At 41.5% G+C, this 20,789-nt stretch overlaps 1 protein-coding gene across 3 annotated transcripts in view; it reads right to left on the bottom strand.

The window, feature by feature from the left end:
- The window catches only part of cadm1a (cell adhesion molecule 1a), a 484,161-nt gene extending 469,625 nt beyond the window's left edge, over window positions 1–14,536 (bottom strand). For all 3 annotated transcript variants that reach the window (XM_080749745.1, XM_080749747.1, XM_080749746.1), the window contains exon 1: window positions 14,403–14,536. In XM_080749745.1, coding sequence (XP_080605871.1) covers window positions 14,403–14,475 — 73 coding nt within the window. In that variant the 5' untranslated portion in view covers window positions 14,476–14,536. The remainder of the gene's footprint in view (window positions 1–14,402) is intronic.
- Window positions 14,537–20,789: the final 6,253 nt, after the last annotated feature.

The following is a 20,789-nucleotide window of genomic DNA, read 5'->3' as shown; positions in this document are numbered from 1 at the left end:
TGAATGCTAGTGTCCATATCCTGAGAACTGTAGCCAAAAATAGCAGATCTACAAGCTCACAACGCCTAGATCGGCTATTTTTGGCAAAGAGGTTTGGTGTAAAAGAGTGGAAAAAGAGAAGACTAAGTACATAGTAAAAGGTCAAGTTTATTAGGTAAAGACGGCTCAAGTGGTTAAATATCTGAAAACACAAATTGACATGAATCTATGAAAAGGTTGTGGGGGTCCCTGCTTCATCCCTCTAAGGGGTCCTTGGCCTGTTGAAGACCCCTGCTCTATGCCAATTAATCTGCATTGATCATTTTACGTAGATTTTATTACTGTAGCTAGAAAGGAATGTTTAAACGCCTGAGGTATTTATACTGACTGAACTATCCTAAAGTGGGTTAATTAGCGATGATAGCTGAATGGATATACTGTACTGTGCGGTTCTTAAAGAATCCAAATGTATTTCTCTTCCCAGTCCCAGTGTCTCCTTTCTCCCGAGTTTACAGGAATGCCATCTAATCTAATTATTATGTTTTGTGCTGAATCCCCCCCTTCTTTTCAAGTGTATAATTATTTAACCCATTTAGGCCTAGAATTATTGAATGCTTTAACCAGTGAAAAATAGCAGATATACAAGCTCGCAGCGCGGCACCGAGTGCCGCGCTGCGAGCTTGTAGATCTGCTATTTTTTGAAAAAGTCGTGAAAATGTGTGCAAATCTTTGATTAAATGTATTTTCAAAGCGAACGTTTGTAACTGAAATTTTGCTTCTGGGGTGGTCCCTGGAACTAGATATTTTTAGATGGGGGTTCGTGGCCAAATACATATCATTTTGGGGGTCCTTCAAATGAAAAGGTTTGAGAACCACTGACATAGTAGTCTCTCAAGAACAGACTAACTGAGCTCCATTTAAGTGAAAAGGACCTTTTCTTTGACGATGGCTAGCCAGATTGCTGACATAGAAGCATAGGTTTTTCAAAAAACCTTAGAAGGATTCAAAAGACACTTATAGAATCGGGTCAAAATTCTAATTTTCACGATTTTTCAAAAATAGCAGATCTACAAGCTCGCAGCGCGGCACTCGGTGCCGCGCTGTGAGCTTGTATATCTACTATTTTTCAATAGTTAAAGCATAAAATGATGATACACAAAATGTGTACCCGTTCTGAATGGCTTAATTGTAAGTAAGATTATAATTATTATAACCCTGACATTCAAATTGTCTGATGTGATACAGCATCTATAGCGGTGGGCGTTTTTGATCTCTGAACCACTGTGTATGCATTGTGACAACAGTCCACAATGCAGTTTTGTTTCCCTGTAATTCAGGGAGATGTGATTATTTCTACAAAGAGAAGTGAAGCAAATAAACCACTTACAACAGTACAGTTCTCTCTGTGGAAGAAATATACCTGATCCTGAGCAACGCATGCATTGTACTGAAACACCCGCAAAGTATAATCCAATCCTCTTACTCTCAAAGATGAATTCACATAAAATAGCCACGAAATGTCAAATTATCAGTATTAACACTATCATTTTTAACCATCGACACATGGAAGGGGTATCTTTTAAGAATGTCCCAATCTAACATTGATGTTTCCAAGCATGATGGCTCACAATTTCACAAAAGCACATTTCTAACTGTTAGGACTAACATTTTATACTATACTACATACTTTATGGCTCAAATAACAGTCGCTCAATAATCACGAAACATTAATTCAAGATAACGATCGACCTACAGTAGGATTTCAAGGTTTATTATGCTTTAGGTGAAAATGGTTTTAAACAAAGCCTGATTGTCTCAACTGCTCATTAATTTTCGGGAGAGAACAGAACACACTGTACATCTTCTTGCCATGGTCAATTACCCGCTGGCACGAGCTCAGAATCATACAGGACACTCTACTGTTACTGTAGCTGTGTCAGCCTTGTCCAAGTCCGCCATGCACTAGCACTGTGTGTCCTTGGGACCGCCACGCTATTGTCTGCATCGTTCTCATGCTGGATTGTGCCAAGCGACTAAAGTGCAGCGAATCTTGACATCATCGTTGTTTTCTTGTCATAACTGTGATTTTGCTCGGATCTGCTTTAGACGACAGGCGGTTGATCCGCACACTCGAGGGTGGCGTTTCTGTCGTTGCTGTGGTCGTTCGGTGACAGCGGACTTACGGCATGACTGTGGCAACGAGCCTATGAGTCTTTGGATGTTTAAATGGCTGGCGCTCATGATGTGAATCTTATGGAGTAATCGTGGCATGACGAAATAGTGATTTATTAGGAAGTATCAATTAAAGCAATAGCAATATAGATAGATCTAAAGAGAGGCCTAAGGGTCACACTACAAGGAAGGCCACGGGGTCATAACAATTAGTCCTTGTCACCGTTGGATGGAAACCATGTATAATGGATCCATTGTGGTTGTGATTTAGTCATACGCTCTTGTTAATAATGTCATATTTACAAAACCCACAGTCACTTTCGAAATGTTTCAAAAATAGCAGATCTACAAGCTCACAACGTGTTACTTATGATGCACCGCATTGTGACGTGAGCTTGTAGATCAGCTATTCTTACTGCCTCCGCCTGACCCTGTTGCACAGGGTAGTACCTCAACTCGAAGTAAAAAAATGGAGATACAAGGTTTTCCGCACGACAGCGACGTCATCCTTAACCCATTCAGAACGGGTACACATTATACTGTGTATCATTATTTTATGCTTTAACCATTGAAAAATAGCAGATATACAAGCTCACAGCGCTGCGAGCTTGTAGATCTGCTATTTTAGAAAAATCTTGGAAATTTGAATTTTGACCCGATTCTATAAGTGTCTTTTGAATCCTTCTAAGATGCTTTGAAAAACCTATGTTTCTATGTCAGCAATCTGGCTCGCCATCGTCAAAGAAAAGGTCCTTTTCACTTAAATGGAGCTCAGTTAGTCTGTTCTTGAGAGACTACTATGTCAGTGGTTCTCAAACGTTTTCATGTGAAGGACCCCCAAACTGATATTTATTTGGCAACGGACCCCCATCTCAAAATATCTAGTTCCAGGGACCAACCCAGAAGCAAAATTTTAGTTACAAACGTTCGCTTTAAAAATACATATATTCAAAGATTTGCACACATTTTCACAACTTTTTCAAAAATAGCAGATCTACAAGCTCGCAGCGCGGCACTCGGTGCCGCGCTGTGAGCTTGTATATCTGCTATTTTTCACTGGTTAAAGCATTCAATAATTCTAGGCCGAAAAGTACAAAGTTCATGGCAACCCGGCTAGCGGCGTTGTTTGGTGCCACAGTGGTGGAAGGATGGAACGGGTGGAATCATGACCGACATTGGAATCCTTAGAGACTCAGTGCTATCAGGGCAAAATCAAATAAAATTAAAACTACTCTGCACGGGTCTCGGGAAAAGTCTGAAAATCAATTTTAACTCAAATGAATGCCTGGGGGAAGCCGTGTTTAATAATAGGGGTAAAAATTCAATATGCATGTTGTCTGATGATTAACTGTGGTCATTCTGATATCTGATTAAAATAACCAGTTCTGGGGGGAAAAAAGAAGAAAAAAAGTGAGAAAGAGAAGAATTGAAAACTCTCCATTACAGCCGATTAATGTCTCATTATCATTGAAATCAATGTCATTTGTCAACTGTATTTGGAAATGCATAAAGGAACATTCATATGGAAGTGAAATGAAATATGACAATAAACAATATAGAATAAGATGGATCGACAGAACTACAGTAAATCACCGGATGTTTCAGGCGATGTCTGCTCCCTGACAGTTAATCTTCATCTCTTGTGTAAATAACATGAGGCAAACATCAACAGTCGTCTTTGTACAGTATGCGTCTAGTCAAAGTGCAAGAGCCAAGGATTTATGCAATGTTTGACCTCTCCCAAAATGACATACTGTATCATCACTGTCAGGCAGAAACCTTGTATCTCCAATTCTCAAATTTGTTCGTTTTTTCGTAAGGTAAAGACGTGCTTCATCATACAAGACTGTAGCATAAAACAAGTCAAAACAGTAGATCTACAAGCACACAACGCCTCGCTCTATGCTTGTAGATCGGCTTTTTTCACTAGTTTACACCCGACAACGACTATATATTACATTCATGTCACAATGTTTGGATTTTTTGTTTTAGGCTGTGTAGATCAGCTTGTACATCAGCTATTTCCACTATTGTTATATGTCATATCTATAGATTAAAGTTGGTAAAGAACTGCTTTGTTAATGTTGCTGACAGGCTCCATTTGCCTCTGCTCTTTTTGGTTTGGCTACTAAATGCATGCACATCTCCTCTTTCTTTCCACACAGACATGTCTGTCATGCTAAGCCCACATCCATGGAACGACTCACACTTGCCACTTTTGTCATTAGTGTGACAAAATATTAGGAGGAGTGAAATGACAACTTTTCTAGATGACAGACGAGACACTGGATTGATTACCATCTGGTCCCGTTTCATCCGACAAGGCTGAGTTTCATCAGAATTTCACCTTTGCGCTCTTTGTAGGAAATCATTGATTTTCATCTTTACTGAATATTAGTAAATCTTGCAAGTGGTTTGCAATCATCCGTCCGATCTGAAAAGAACTGGGGGGCAAGTTATGAATGTCATTGCAATGACACGAATCAAATCAGTGAGTGGCTATGTATTATTTTGAAGTGAAAAGAAAAAGAAATAGCAATTAACTTTTAAGTTGGTTGTAATTACTACATGATGTTCTTGAGTTGCAATCACACTGGAAAGGAAGGCTGGCCCGTTTTAGTCTATATTTCACCAATAATGAGAGCCAAGGTCTACAGCCTAAGACTCTAAGTAGAAACCTGGCACAAATTCTTGCTTCACTTAACAGACGCTTAGCTCGGTGATCTATGGAGTAGCTGACCTGCTACATGAGACATAAGGATGTTGTATGGGATTTAAAATAGCACTCATAAGATCCTCACAAGGCTACAATCGTTGGGAGTTCATTCTGTGTGGGAGGCAATATGATGTATGCGGAGACATAGCACCACAGTGTCACGGGTCAGCGAATAGCAAAGGCTGAGATGGGAGGCTGAGCAGCGCCAGCGACTGGAGCAGGCAGATCGGCTGTGTAAGTGGCAGTGGTTGAGTGGGTGGGGGTGGGGTTTTGTCTCCAAATTCACTATGTGAGAATTCAATTACTTAGGTCATTAACTGCAGTACAGTAACTAGATGCAATCAAAGCATGCGTTAATGAGGTGGTCGGAAACTTCCAGTCTGTGTTCAAGGTGGAGGGCTGGTCGATTTACTTGTAAATATGGAAAGTGTAAAACTTTTATTTCTCGGGGGTTTGCTAATTGAGGGCGGATGTTCAATGTGCCGACGCTGTCGCATAAGACAAGGAGAAGATGTGGTGTTACATATTGGCTACTTCATAATTACACCCTGACAAACTGAAGCTTTGCAGGGGCTAATGTGCACAACTCATATCACCCTGGGCCTCTCCACAGTGCATTCACTTTGATCATAATAGGAATTATTTGTGACACCAAAAGCACTTCTTTAAGAATATAATTTCAAATCGATATGTCCATTGACACTCGTGGGATTAGAGCGTTCACAGAAAATATCTCAATCTGAACACTTTCATTGATACTGCTGGGACCGCTCAGCTGATTGATGCCACTGTAGCATCAGTATTAACAAACTAAACAAACGTCCGGCAACATATTTACTACGGTAATCTATCAAAAACAGATAGTGTCCAAACAGAGTAGTGTCCAAACAGAGTAGGAACGAAAGGACCCTACCATGCCCTGTCAATTTTGCAGTGCCTGCTGACAAATCAATAAGCTGGCCGTTTGCTCGACTCCAGCCCCCACCATACAATGAAACATTCTTACAGTACGTGTGGATTAACTGCTCCTTCCCCATTTTCAGTGTGGAAGGTATTAAAAAAAGAAATCCTGACAGTCCAAGTGGAGGCTGCGCACTTCAAAGAGCCGGGGCACTGCCTTCGAAAAGCAGCCACATTCAAACATTGCCTTTAATTTCTAGTGAAGTGGAAGACATTGGCCTCAACATTGTGAATCCCAGAACCAGGACACATCATTGTATATTTATGTTCCCCCTCAGCATCTCATCTTGGGGCAGGGGCGTCAATTGGGTATGGCAGGGGTATGCAGCTGCCATACCCTGGGTCCAGGGGGGGAGAATACAATTTACTTTACAATATAAATCCATGAATGTCTCTTTGTCTATCTGCGCTGGTTATGTTGTTAAATTACATTAAAATAACTACAAATGCAAAATGTAACAAGGTATTATAATTATATTCTCCACACTTTTAATCTCCCCATCTTGACAGAATAGTATATTCCCAGGTTCCGCAGGTCAGCTGCACAGGTGCAATTCATTATTGTTAATTGTGGCACGTTTAGCCTATATTATGTCAAGTTTAGCCGCACTTGAACAACTGTTCCAGACTGCCATATCCAGCCCAAGAAACTATAGACATGTTTTGGGAAAAAAAATAGAATGTACTTCTTAAAATAAATGTATCATGCCTGTTGCTAAGGTATGGCAACATGACTGCGCGCGTGCAAGACGTGTCGCTTTGAGGTCATCAGTGGTTTGAGGAGCATCAGTGGTTTTGACAGCAGGCGAGGAGGACACGTTTGTTGACTCTCCCTTTGCGAAACATCAGACGAGGCCATGAGAAATAAGAGCTGGTGCTCGGGTGGCGCCGCGGTAAAGTGCATGCCCACCACAGTGGAGGTTGTGTGTTTGAATCCACCGTAGTGCATCCAGCTTTGTCGAGCGGCTATCCATACGAACACAACTGGCCCGTGTTTGTCAGGGGGAGGGGGGGAGGGGGACATTTGTCACTGCATGTATTCCTATGGGCTGAAGGCGGCACCCATCAGCAGGGTCTGTTGGGCAGGAGGAGCAGGAAGAAGGCTCTATGTCAGGGGTCTTCAACGTTTTCAGGCCAAGGACCCCTTAGTTGAGAGAGAGATGAAGCAGGGACCCCCACAACCTCTTCATAGATTCAATATAGTTTCATTGTTTGACAGCACAATAATCAGTGTATTTTGGATTCATGTCAGTTTGTGTTTTGAGATATTTAACCACTTGAACCGTCAATACTTAATAAACTTGACCTTTCGCACTGTACAAGGCCGCTCTTTTTCCCCTCTACACCAAAGCACTTTGCCGAAAATAGCCGATCTACAAGCTCACAACACCTCGCAGCGTGAGGCGTTGTGAGCTTGTAGATCTTTGAAGATCGTTGAAGACCCTTGCTCTACGTCCTCCCAGTGTGGGCTCCCCACTGGCAGGTGAGTCAGTAGGATACAACAGCAGTGACTTACGACACACAAATGTGTGTGGGGAGGAATGAATTGGGGTAAAACTAAAAAGAAAGAGATAAATAGGGGCTGTATGGTGTTAGCATCTATAGCATTTGTCTCGACAACATCGGCCAGGGCAACAACAACAGAGGAACAATGGGCAGGAACCGAACACAATGGGCAGATGTGATCCAGTTCTACGAGAGCCAGTGTAACAGCCTGCAGGGTTTCATGCACAGGGATGTAATACATGCTAGAGTGTTATGCAAATGCCAGATGGGAGAATACTGATCAGTCAAGCCTACAAGGCATGATTTGTTGATGCATACCTATATTGTATTCAAAAGGACACGTTCATTTCTCCACTGACGGCACAACAAAGTGCAAGACGTATTGTTTACTCAGGCGTACGCACCAAAATTACATGCGTTGGTTCCTTATTCATTGTTGAACTTGATTTGTATGAAAATACTGGCAAAATATACCCACTTGTGTAGCGGCAAACACGTAACAAACACGCCCCACACCACTCCGTGATCAAATAACGAGAGCAAGATTATGGTCGCCTCCAACTGTGAACAAAAGGGGAAATCTGAAAGGTGATGGTTTTCTTTTGTAAAATCAAAAAACAAAATTGATTACTTTTCCAGCTGGGGCTGACTGTGATTTATAAAGGGACACCATATTAGAGGATCAGGCCCCATTATGAGGGCTGAACTCTATCATTCGAATAGAATAGAATAGAATAGAATAGAATAGAATAGAATAGAATACACACAGAACAACCACCCCTCAACATCAAAACCACAGATGATTAAAGGTTTCCATATACAGTATCATGTCCCATTCATTTAGTCACTTTCCTTTTCATAATTATAATCATTCATGAGACTACAGTACAGTATACCTACATAACTCTACAGGGAAGCGCAACGCCAACGATACCGCATAATTGCATTTAACCGTTTAATTAATCAGGTGTTTCAAATACGCTTTGCGCACAATGCCTAACTAAATCCACAGCCTGTCCAATAATATAACCTTGCATCCACAACCTGAACCCACCATTGGTTTTGGGAAAAAGAAGACAACAACAGCCCACAGCATGGGCATACATTTCATTCCAACAACAGCAGTAGCTTAAATCCAGTAAATGGTACAAAGGGGAGCTGATGGCTTAAAGCTAGCAGCAGCGAGATGAGGTCAGTGCACCCACTGTGTTTTGGTTCAAACTCGCTCCAGATGGTTAAGCTGATGAGTCTTTTGGGTGGCTGGAGACTTGCAGCAAACTCATAACTTTGTTATATCAACTGCATAAAATCGTAGGAGTTTCGAATATGTAGCCTTTTTGAGATAACTGTTAATAATTCTACTAATAATCCAAAGTATGATGGGTTGTGTGTTACATGACTTCACTGTTGCATTGAAAAGGCACCTGCTATAACTGAGTCCCTTTGATCTGAAGGGCATTGATGCCAGCAATTCATACAGGCCTATGGTGCGTGGTACAATAAACGCAGAGTTGTTTAAAACTAGGGATGGTCCGATCAGGTTTTTTGGAACCGATCACCGAGCACCGATCACAAAAGTTTGATCACCCGATACCGATCAATCACCGATCCGATCAAGTTATTATTTATATATTATTTATATTTTCTAAATGTTAATGTTTTAACTTTAATTAATTAATTCACTCATGAATTCATTTATATATTTGCCTTATAGTTATTTACCAGCATTACTATGTATTTATTATCATAGCAGTAACTAATTATTCCTTCAGCACTGTGGAAATCAATACCCCAAAATGGCCTCAAGTGGGCATACTGAACGGCTGGTTGATCGGATGCACCGATCGGATCGGATCGGTGAATTTACCTTTTGATCTAAACCACCGATTATCGCCGATCGCGCTTTGATCGGCCTAATCCGATCCATTGCCGATTGATCGGTAACATCTCTATTTAAAACATAATGGCACATTCGGATGTTTGACAAATTTTTAATTGTATTCCATGTTTCACCTAATCTAGTTTAAAGGTACAAATTATGTAAAATCTTCTGCCTTTGTTAAGCATACAATAAACTGGAAATATCTGCCGGATAAACAGGACACCTTGTTCAGAAAAAAGAATTCCATGATGGACTTCTCACTCTGTATCCAACTTCATCCCCTTTGCTGCAAAGTTGTATCCCTCCTTTGTTTGTTTTTGAGTCGGTTTTTAAGAGATTTATTTTTCTCATTTATTTTTAACGTTGCACAGAGGAAATTTAATTATCTACCTCAACATGTCCTAAAGATCCAGGTTATTTCATGCTAGTATTGCAGTAGAAATGTTACATTATGGTCATTTTTTAGTTGAACAGATGAACACAATCACCCTCTAGTGGATACAAATTACAATATTGCTCTTTTTATCTTGAATGTAAGCAATACAGCATGCATGAAGCCTGCTGTATTGAGCACTGTAACGTGAAGATATTGCCGCTACTACTGTTTATGGTCTAATAAGTGGTGCCCCATCCTTCTAAGGCTTTGCACAGTAAGGCCACTTTCAAAATGGCAGATTGCAGCCCTCCCCTCGCACATCTCCGGGAATTCAGGGGTCTTATTTGACATCCCATCAGTTGGCAGCTCACTAACAAGTGGGCCATAAGCCTTTTTCCTGTCTTTGATTACACTAAGTGCACTGAGGCCAGATGCGACCCAGCCCCGTCATCTGTTAGCTTGCCTAGAGGACCGCTGCTGGAGTCTGACAGAGACAGGGGGTGATGCACTGAGGCTGAGGGCCGCTCCCTCCCAAAATAAAGCCATTGTTCTTCATTACTGCTGAGGGCGCCACAGAGGGAGAACAACAAATGTACAGGTCCACTTTCACTCCTGTTTTCAATCACAGAGCCCGCTACTGTCTAGAACAAGAGCCAAGCCTATATAGTATGAAGTAGAAGCCATTCATAGATGCAAATTTAAACCTGTCTGATGTTAAAAGAAACGATATATTAGCATTACCTTATTCATGGAGCATTCCTGATTGTGGGGCTTTTGACAATAAAGGTTTAGGCTACACTAGTCTATTTCAAAGTAAACGGTCCTGTTCATTCTGAGCTCAGTGAGGGGAATGAACATTGAAGCAAATTACTTTTACACACCTGCCATGGACCAACAGCCTGCATAGGAGCAGCAAAAGACAACGTGGACTTGAATTACACATCTAACAACACGCCCAATGCCTTGACTGATGTACAAGGATGGGTCCCCAACTAGGCTATAACAGTTGAACCATCGAGCGCAAGTAAGAGAGATTTCATGGAATTCATGAATGAAGAGAGCTGGGAGAAGAAACAAATCCACTTTACACACAGAATGGCACACTGTTATGCACCGCTCTCCAAGCTGTTTGCTCCCTTAGAGAAATCAGCCAATCACAGGCTCCCAGCCTGGGTACATCACCGACTATATGCACTACGCACCACTCACTTCACTGATGTTTTTCCTCCCAACGACTCCCCATTCCCCTCTGCAGTTAAGATGAATATCACATCCATATTCTCTCCACTCCAGTTATATGAAAATACTTTCAAGTATCGGGGGTGTTTCAGCATAACTTTAGTGCGCGAGCTCGGGAGCTGACTTCCAGTGCATAAAAACGTTCAATTTATTGCCATATATACGTTCCTCTCGCCATTCTTACTATGAGAATTGTAAACAAGAGGGTGCTATGAAGAAACATTATAACCCTTATAATTATGTTTTGCAATGATGGCCACAATGCCTAGACAACAGATGAGAACAGAGTAATGTCCAGGGGGTGTCAGTGGCTCAGGGGTAGAGTTGCCGTCTTAGGACCCGGAGGGTTCCCGAAGGCTTCCTAGTTCGATCCCGGGTTCTCCCAGAGTTAGTGTCGAAGTGTCCTTGAGCAAGACACAGAACCCCTAGTTGCTTCCCATGTGCAGGTTGGTGCCTTGCATGGTTTCCTCCGTCATTGTGTGTGTGAATGGGTGAATGTAATGCACAATCTCTGTAAAGCGCTGTGGATAAAGGCACAATATACAGTAAATGCACCATTTACCATTTCATCTTAACTCCATTACTCCAACCAAGCATCCCCATTTAGCATGGGACTGTTTTTCAGTTCAGTATGGTGCAAACTGTGGGTACGTTGTTTTCTGTGGGGTTATTAATCGGACATCCTGGGTTCATATTCCAGACAAATGCTAAAGCTACAAGTAAACAAAATCTTCAGTGTTCATGATACACCATATATCAGGGTTCCCCAATTCGTTTTCCCCAAGGGCCGAAATTATGTCTACGGTACCAAGCCGAGGGCCACAACATTGCAGGGGGCGACGGTGGCGTTCCCGCTACTCCAGCGACAGTTCAGATATCGTCGTTGTCGGGTGAAAATCGTGTATGTCCAAAACCGTTCGTTTTGCATTTATCATTTTAAAAATGATTTCAAATAGTGAAAACAGCCGATCTACAAGCACACAACGCCTTGCACTGCGAGGCGTTGTGTGCTTGTAGATCTGCTGTTTTCACTACTTTTGTGCGACGGCCTTGTATGATGAAGCAGGGCTTTACTTTGCGAAAGAACATACAAATTTGGAGATACGAGGTGTCCACCCAACAATGATGATATCCTAGTGTTGTTGCTGCTCTTATACCACCATTATTACTGGGTTGGTGGGGGCCAGACAGTAGCTGCCTATTGGGGAACCCTGCCATATATCATGAACATTTCTTATCTGCTGATTCCCTTCATCTGTGCACTTTATTGATATGTAAATCCAAAATGTCACTTTGTTATGATAAGACTTTCATACCCATGTCTTAAGACTTAATACCCTAATTTCCATGTTCTATTATGTATATGTGATACCATCTGAATCGTTGGCATTTCAACCATCTAACTGTGACATGCTTCCTGCGATTTTTCTGAGCCAAGCTCATCCAACCGATTAATTCCCTACCAGACCATAAAGAAATCCTCAAAAGCATTCAATATGGTCAAGAAAATCCATATTGCAATACTAGTACCGAGTTAGATGGCTCTCAATGCCTTACCTAATTTCAAAAGGGTAAATGTTATCCTTCAGCACTGGATCCATTCTAACCCCTTTTGAAACATCTGAGATGACAATGTAATTCAGTGGACTTTGAATGCTTTCTGAGAAAATCGATTCCATTTGGAGCACTTCTGAGATTTGATGACAGTACAGTAGCAGCAGCCTATGAGAGGTGAGCCTGCACCAAAATATAACCTACTATAGTTGGCGAAAAAAACGAACCAATGCAGCCTGCCTTATAGCTCGATTACGCTGCAATATTCACCATCACTGCAGCAGCAACTTCATATATAAAAAAGGAGAGGAAATTCTGCAATGCTTAGCATAATGTAGGCCTACAGTGTGTGTGCTGGAGGTAAATAATTGATATGCTTTGTGCAAGTGCGCCCAGAAGCTTTTGTTTGAAATCTGCGTTGCGGGCTGCCCAGCAGTGACCAACCACCAACCATGCACACGCAGTGCCTCTGTTGTTCACAAAACCAGTAAGTTTGTAAGAGACTCGCTGTCAGTTGAACTCGCATAATACAGTATAGGAAAGCACATTCTGTACGTGGGCGTTTAATGGACATCTATACGTATAGCTACATTTCCTGGATTACGCAGAGATCATGCACATTGTGTGTGAACAAACGAGTAGCCTATCTATGAATCACCGTAGTAGTCATGCATGCATGGTGCACGCCGTGGGGGCAGCAGACTGAAATAGCGGACTAGTACTGATATGGTTACAACAACATCATTACTAGAGTCCGTTGTGTGGCAGTTGTCGCAACATGTAGAATGGTCAACAAAACGCGTTTTTTCCCATCATCAGTCCTCATCAGACATCTGCCTGCCAGAAGCAATGGACGGACACGCAACAACACAGCAGCTCTCTTCTACTACTACTCTAACCTGTGCTGCTACCCGTCCCTAACCTATTCTCATCTAATCGATGCGCAAAAGAAGACGATCGGCGTATAGTAGCATCCAGTCAGTGTCGCTGAAAACAAACACAGCGGACTTTTCTTTCCGCCACGAGAAAGAAGTGCATTTAGCGACACTTTGCCGTTCGCGTGCTCGTAATAAACACACAAATGAACGTGGACGCGCGCCACAACGCAGCCCGCCAAGACACGCACACGCACGCGCGCGCGCGCACACACACACACACACACACACACACACACACACACACACGCACGCACGCACGCACGCACGCACGATGACACACTGACTGGTAACAAACAAAACGTCACGTCACAATCCTTTATTCTATCAGCGTGGTGGCCCCTATTCTCCTATCCCTGTAATAAATCTTTAATTGTATCATCAATAGTACGACGGTATCGCTTGCCTGGAGGAGCCGATCTACACGCAAACAACGCGTCGCATAAAGGCAGTAGCCTACGCTACAATTCATTCATGGTGTATTACACTGAAATAACAGGATACTATATACACCAAACACCGTGCACAAAAGTAGACGGACGGGGCAAGAATCTGTGAGACAAACACTCGTTTCCAAGCATTCCCGGTATATTTCTTTCCTCGCAGTCTGCAAACCGAATAACTGGCCATGTTTTGTTTAAAAAGAGACGTATACATATAATTCATGTTTATTAGAGTTGTGCAGAGAGAGAGAGAGAGCTGGGGACGGAGTGATCTCTCTCCTACGACGCAGCATTCATTGAGCGACACAAACATCTCTAAATGGATGATCCACTCCAACAATCAGATGCACAAAAGTCACCTCGGTCTTTCTCCGGGGGTAAAAATCGCATTAGTCCAACTTTTTAGGGACAGTTTTGCACTGTCTGAAGTGTTTTCAAGAGGCGATAGCATCCATGCAGTACAACAAGCAAAAAGCACTCTCTCTCCAGGCACGACCAGAAAGCTTTGCCCTCCTCCTGGTAGACGCCAACGGGAAAACATCCATGCGATGCTCCCGCCGTATCATCAACGGGATGATAAAGCCCGGAGAAAGTGCGGTCAACATTTTGTCACGATAGCACGGGGGAATAAGGTCCATACCTTTGTGAAGAGCCGCTGGAATCATGAATAAAAAGAGGATAGTTGCGAAAGAGCCGTCGCCAGTGATCGCCATGTTGGACACCTGCTTCAGTATGGCAGAGAGAGAGAGAGAGACAGAGCCTGGCTACTTCACCTATAGACCACAACGGAACGAACGGGCTGCGTTTAATGAGATGCATGAAAGGGAGGGTACTATTCACACACACAGATTTGTTGCAGAAATACTGAGGGAGGCTGAGGACAAACATGAGGATGCTGATTATCTTTATCATGAATATATATATATATATATATATATATATATATATATATATATATATAATTATTATTTTGTTATTTTGACTTTTTTCATTCATTCATTAATTTTTACTTTTTTGATGAGACTACATTTAACCCTTTATCTCTTTAAATCACTGTAAAATAATAAATCAACGTGGCAATAAGTTATGGGGCTCCGTCAATTCAGACATTATTATACATTTGTATGTAATTTGTTACAATACCTCATTTGCATTCAACTGGTTGCCTAGCATGCTCTGCATTCATTCATTTAGCCTCCTATTGAATCTTACTATAGATAGGCAGAGCACCAGTGCAGATGGGCAAATGTTGCAGCCAGCCAGGTACATGTAATATGGAAAGGAGCAGGGGCGTCACAAGGGGGGGGGGGGGGGGGAGTGGGACTGAGTTAATTACTAGGGTGGAGGGGCCTTAAATATGTTATACTATAGCTATTGAAAAATAGCAGATATACAAGCACCGAGTGCCGCGCTGCTTGTAGATCTGCTATTTTTTGAAAAATCTTGAAAATGTGTGCAAATCTTTGAATATATGTATATTTTTAAGCGAACATTTGTAACTCAAATTTTGCTTCTGGGGGGTCCCTGGAAATAAATATTTTGAGATGGGGGTCCATGGCCAAATACACATAATGTTGGGGGTCCTTGACATGAAAAGGTTTGAGCACCACAGACATAGAAACATATAGGTAAAAAATAAAATAAAAAATCAGACGCGCTGTGAGCTTGTATATGTGCTATTTTTCAATAGTTAAAGCACAAAATAACGTGTTCAAATGGGTTAAACCCCCTCCCCCTATGAAGAACATTCATGGGGGGCCCGCAGTGAATCCTTGTACCCAGGGCCCAGAATTTGGTGTGACACCCCTGGAGAGGAGCCAAGTTCCTTGATTATATAAATTCATGTTTTGATTTAATGTTGATGTTGATATTTAATTACTTTATATGTGCTACTAGTACTATGTTTAATAAATACCCCTTATTGCAGTTTTCAAATATTATTTGACACAGAATCAAATGTTTCGTGGTTATGATTCACCATGAGCCTGGATGGCTTCATTTTTAAGATGTTTGGAAATCTCTATGGGGAAAATGAATGGGCTTTCGATCTGTGGCACCACAAAATGGCCACCACAGCTACGCCCTATACTGCCATGTACTAGCTTTATAAACATACATTATCATTTTATTCATCAGAAACTATAGGTGAAGAGAGTTGTGTCAGTCATCAGCATTTCTTTTATCATGTGAAAACATAAATCCGAATGTGTCTCTATTTACCAACCTAGAGCATGCAATTCTGAACATTGCTGGTGGCTATAGGTTGTATTGTGGTTACATGTCAGTAGGGATGGGACGATATGAAAATGTCATGTCAAGATTATTGTGACCAAAGAAATTGCGATGTACGATATTATCCGGATAATCAAAATATCTCCAACATCCATTATCCAGCTGGGGCGGAGCGACACGTTGTCAGCTTGTAGATCGGCTATTTTTTGGGCAAAGAGATTTGGTAGAGAGTGAACAAAAAAGACTATCAAGTACATTATTTAAATGGTACCGGATATGCATTTCTGCACAAAAAAAAGCAAATTTCACAATAAATTAAATCTCCACAATACGATTATAGCTTAGATTATATATGATTATCACGATAAACGTTAATAGCGATTATCGTCCCATCCCTACATGTCAGTACAGTGGATCCTCTGTGTATGCAGTGAGTATGTATACTATGAACCATGACGAGCCTCGTTTTATTTGTTCTGGCTGGCGCATGAGTTGAGTTTCCCTTTCTGTCAATCACTGCTGTCAGTCAGTGTTTGACATGCCATGTGCTTTTAGTAGAAAGCAAAACTGGAGGATGTTTATTTAGGTCAACCAGATCGCTCCCAGACAGTCTCGTTCTGAGATCTTTCATTGTTCTGTGATGTTTATATTGGAAGTAAAGTGAGACTACAGTGGACCGTTACGGGGAAGCATTGCTCGAAGAACATACATAGAGAATGTAGGCGAACACGTGATTTTGTGATAGTGAACATTGCATTAGCCTCATGTAGGCCTATGTAATATAGTTTATTTAATATCATATGAATAATATTCCATGTTCCATACCACCATTAATCCCTGCTGTCATTTGTCTATTCACAGCCTTGGCCATACATAAACAATAGACCATTAATGGCTTTATATTCATTTATTTTTAGTGTTTACATTTCCTCCAAAGTCTTCAACTCACCAGACTAACTGAGTCAATATGGCACGTTTCATGGCCATGGGCATTTGAGTTTCATATGTAAATCAAACTTTAATCCAGGGACTATGTCTCCAGCTAGAGTTTTCTAATAAAGCCATGCTTTGAAATGCTTTGAAAGGCATTCAAACTCAATACATAATGTTTAGCATGCTGGATTAGCCATTTCAAGCAGGTTTCAAGTCTTCATTCCATACTGGAATGGAATCCAATGGCCTCCTCAAAAATCTATACATGCCAGACTGCTTGCTGTTTTGTTATAATTATAGTATAGCATTTTATTGTCCTTATAGCAATTATTATCAATAGGTAAACACGTCACAGCAAGTGCAATGCATTTAACCTGTGCACGATGGAACAATAAACTCGAAACATTTTCTCCAAGGCATGTCAGAACAATCATTCAATAGACACTGCCTGACTGCCTTATAGTAATATACTGGAAAAGCCAGAGGAAATTATTTAAAAAATGGCAAAGCACAATGGCTTTTACTTGTCATACATATATAGACAAAATGTGATGAATTGCCACATCTAACATCACAACGAATGTGGGCTCACGGCTAGATGTTGTGCAATCTCACTGTGAGTGAGAATGGGAATCCTCTTAACCGATGTATTTTATATGGGAAAACAATCTGTATTGGTTTCCCAATATATACTGTATATACTGTATATATATATATACTGTATATATATATATATATATATATATATATATATATATATATATAATTTTTACTGTCCAGAAATGTTATTCTGCAAAGGTTCATCAATGTTGAACATCTAGCCCTCCTTCCAAAATGGGGCACATGTGCTGCGCTCACCTGCGTGAAGCCACAACCTAATCCATCAGCGTACTATTGCCCCCCGGTGCAGCCAGGCACCTACCTGTTGCAGTGTGGATCTGTATCTGCCCCCCCGGCCCCCTGTCGTCTCCTCGCCGAGACGCCCCTTGTGTGCCACACAATGGCCAAGTGCAACCTCCCCTTTCCTCCATAAAACTGGGTCCCCATCTGCACCCATCTGCTGCCGTATACTTCTTGCCCGGCTCGCTTGTCTCCCAGCTGCCTTTCCCCCCACTCTTTGTCTTTGCTGGCAAGCAAACCACCTGACTATAGGATGTGTGCCATTTGGGTTCTTCCAACCAGCTAACCAATGACCTGAATGCTGGATTTTTAAAGTTCATGTCTACGAGTCACTCCTATGAAAATAATAATAATAATAATAATAATACATTTTGAGCAATTTCTTTCCGATGTGATATTTAGCCACTTGTGTCACTATTTTGGGGCAAACTCTGCGAGCTCGCAACATGCCTCGATGTGTTGTGAGCTTGAAGAGATATTTAGTGTAGAGGAAAAACAGGAGGGGAGGCTAGGAGGCTATAAAACTCCGGTCTGGTGGACTCTGGTCAACTAAGGTGCCGGCTACACAGAGCTGGATATTTCTGAAGCTAGACATTTGCTAGACATTTTTTTGTGCGGTTGGGGCTTGCAGCCACACAAAGCTGGATATTTTGGCCGCGAAGCTGGATATTTTTTAAACCGGATAAGTGGAGACATTGAAAAATATCTGATTCACTGGATCCGTGTAGACATGGAACCCGGATATCTCTGAAGACTTTACTGTGTGTGTGTGTGTGCTTGTCCCCCTAGTGGAGGTCTTGGGACTCCGATTATTTTAGATCTAGATATCTTTGTCGTGTGGACCTAGGTATTTTTCTATGTGGATATCTGAAAAACCGGGATATATGAAATATCCAGCTCCGTCTGGCCTAGGCCTAAGTATTACTCCAAGCCTTGGAGTCCAAGGTGAAAGATCTCCTATCAGAAGATCATTGTACTGCTCTTTCCTCCAACGCACCATGTTGTCGATTCCCTCCTAGATGTTATACTGTACTGTAGAATGACTGCACTCCAGGTCAATAAATGCAAATGTATAACATCGATGGACCATTCAGGCTTCACTTCCCAAGAATTGTAGAGATGCAACAGATAATCAATCTAATCAATGTATTATATAAAATGATCAAAAAAAGTGTAACTTACTCTTAACGGTTAATTCTTTTCCAATATTTTTTATCCCACGATTTTGCAACCCATTTTCACCCAGTGCCAATTGCCTATGTAATCATGGGCTCTGCTCTCCCTCTGCCGCACCTGGGGAGACAACGGACTGACCTCATGCTTCCTTCAATGCATGAGTAGGCCAAGTTGTTTCTTTTCACCTGACAGGGGGGATTTCCCCGGGATGGACGTAGCGTGCGGAAGGAACACGTTATTCCAACCAGTTCCTTTCCCCTCCATCAAGCTCCCCGGCTGGCCAGGGGGAGGCGTTATTGAGACCAGGATTACTGCATGTTTTTGTGAGGGTATCAACCCTAGGAGACACATGCAAACTCCACACAGAAAGGCCCTATCGCTGACCCCACCTAGGGTGTGAAACACACCCCCAGCACCCACAGCGTCTCCCGGCGGGAATTGAACCCAGGACCTTCTAGCTGTGAGGCGAAGTGCTAACCACTGTGCCACTGTGCCCCCGCTCTTAACTCTTAACGGTTAATTAACCGGTAACATGTTTTGGTTAAGAACATTTCTCCAAATGGCCATTCCTAAGGCTAACCAAATAAAACAACGTTGTGACACATGTTGAGTAGTTTTGAACGCTTAACATGATAGTGCTAGCTGAATGACAATAAAACATACCTCATTCTTGTTCTTCTTTTTCACACATTAATTACAACGCCATTCTTCTTCTTCTTCTGATAAAAAGAAAACAAGAGCAAGATCACAGACACAAGTTGGGCACATAACGATCTTTGTCATTTTGACAACAGAGAGTACAAATATATTTTTCCACAGGAATAGCTCCTTTTCATCATGCTGATTTGCTTTACACAATTTGTCCCTTTTTTCTGATGGGCAACAAACAGGATTTGTTTAAAGGGATATTTCACTTTCAAACATGTTTGGAGTCATTTGAACATCTATATACTGTAGCTTTTGTGTGTGCACCACTTTTTAAGTTTCTTGATTCAGTATTTGATATTCATTTTATCAGACACCTCCTTCTATATAAACCCATTGTAACTTCAAACACCATTTCAACCATGCTAGATTGATCGAAAACACGTGCCCATGGTTCTGGTGACTGATATTGCCATTCTAATGTGTGAGGGGCTGTTTTTTCAATAACTTTTTAATTGTGTAATATATTATTATATATTTTTTTCCATGTGAACAATGCCAAGACAAAACTGGGTGTCAAAAATAATGAAATGAATGCAGCCCATTTGACATAATACTGATAAGGAGAACAGGTGCTCTTTTACAACAGAAAATGGACAAGTGTAACTTAATAGCCTAATGCCTCATTCACACTACAGATATATAGTTGAACTTTTGCTTGGTAATTCAATGTAATCTCAATGGAAACCAGCTTTAAAGGCTGGATTCCAAGGACAGCCGACATGCCCAGCCTTTAAAGCTGGTTTCCATTGAGATTACATTGAATTACCAAGCAAAACGTTCAACTATATAAATGTGTAGTGTGAATGAGGCATAATACTGTAATTTAAATGACTAAAACAATGAGCACTATGCAGGTGCCAGTCACCAATATCAATTACAAATAGGACAGGCAGGCCTAGTAGTTCTCAACCTTTTCAGGCCACGACCCCCAAAATAATCATATTTTAACTAGGACCATAGGTCCCGACCCACAGGTTGAGAACCACTGGCCTACAGCGCCACACAGTGTTCAAATATGACCTGTTCCTGGTATGCTTCACCCATGGCACTAGGCTTACTGTATTTTTCTAAACGCAGA

The sequence above is a fragment of the Nannobrachium achirus genome, assembly GCF_963921795.1.
Source record: "Nannobrachium achirus genome assembly, chromosome: 19".
Classification (NCBI taxonomy): Eukaryota; Metazoa; Chordata; class Actinopteri; order Myctophiformes; family Myctophidae; genus Nannobrachium; species Nannobrachium achirus.
The sequence above is the reverse complement of the archived record's forward strand: the minus strand, read 5'-3'. Positions and strand labels throughout refer to the sequence as shown.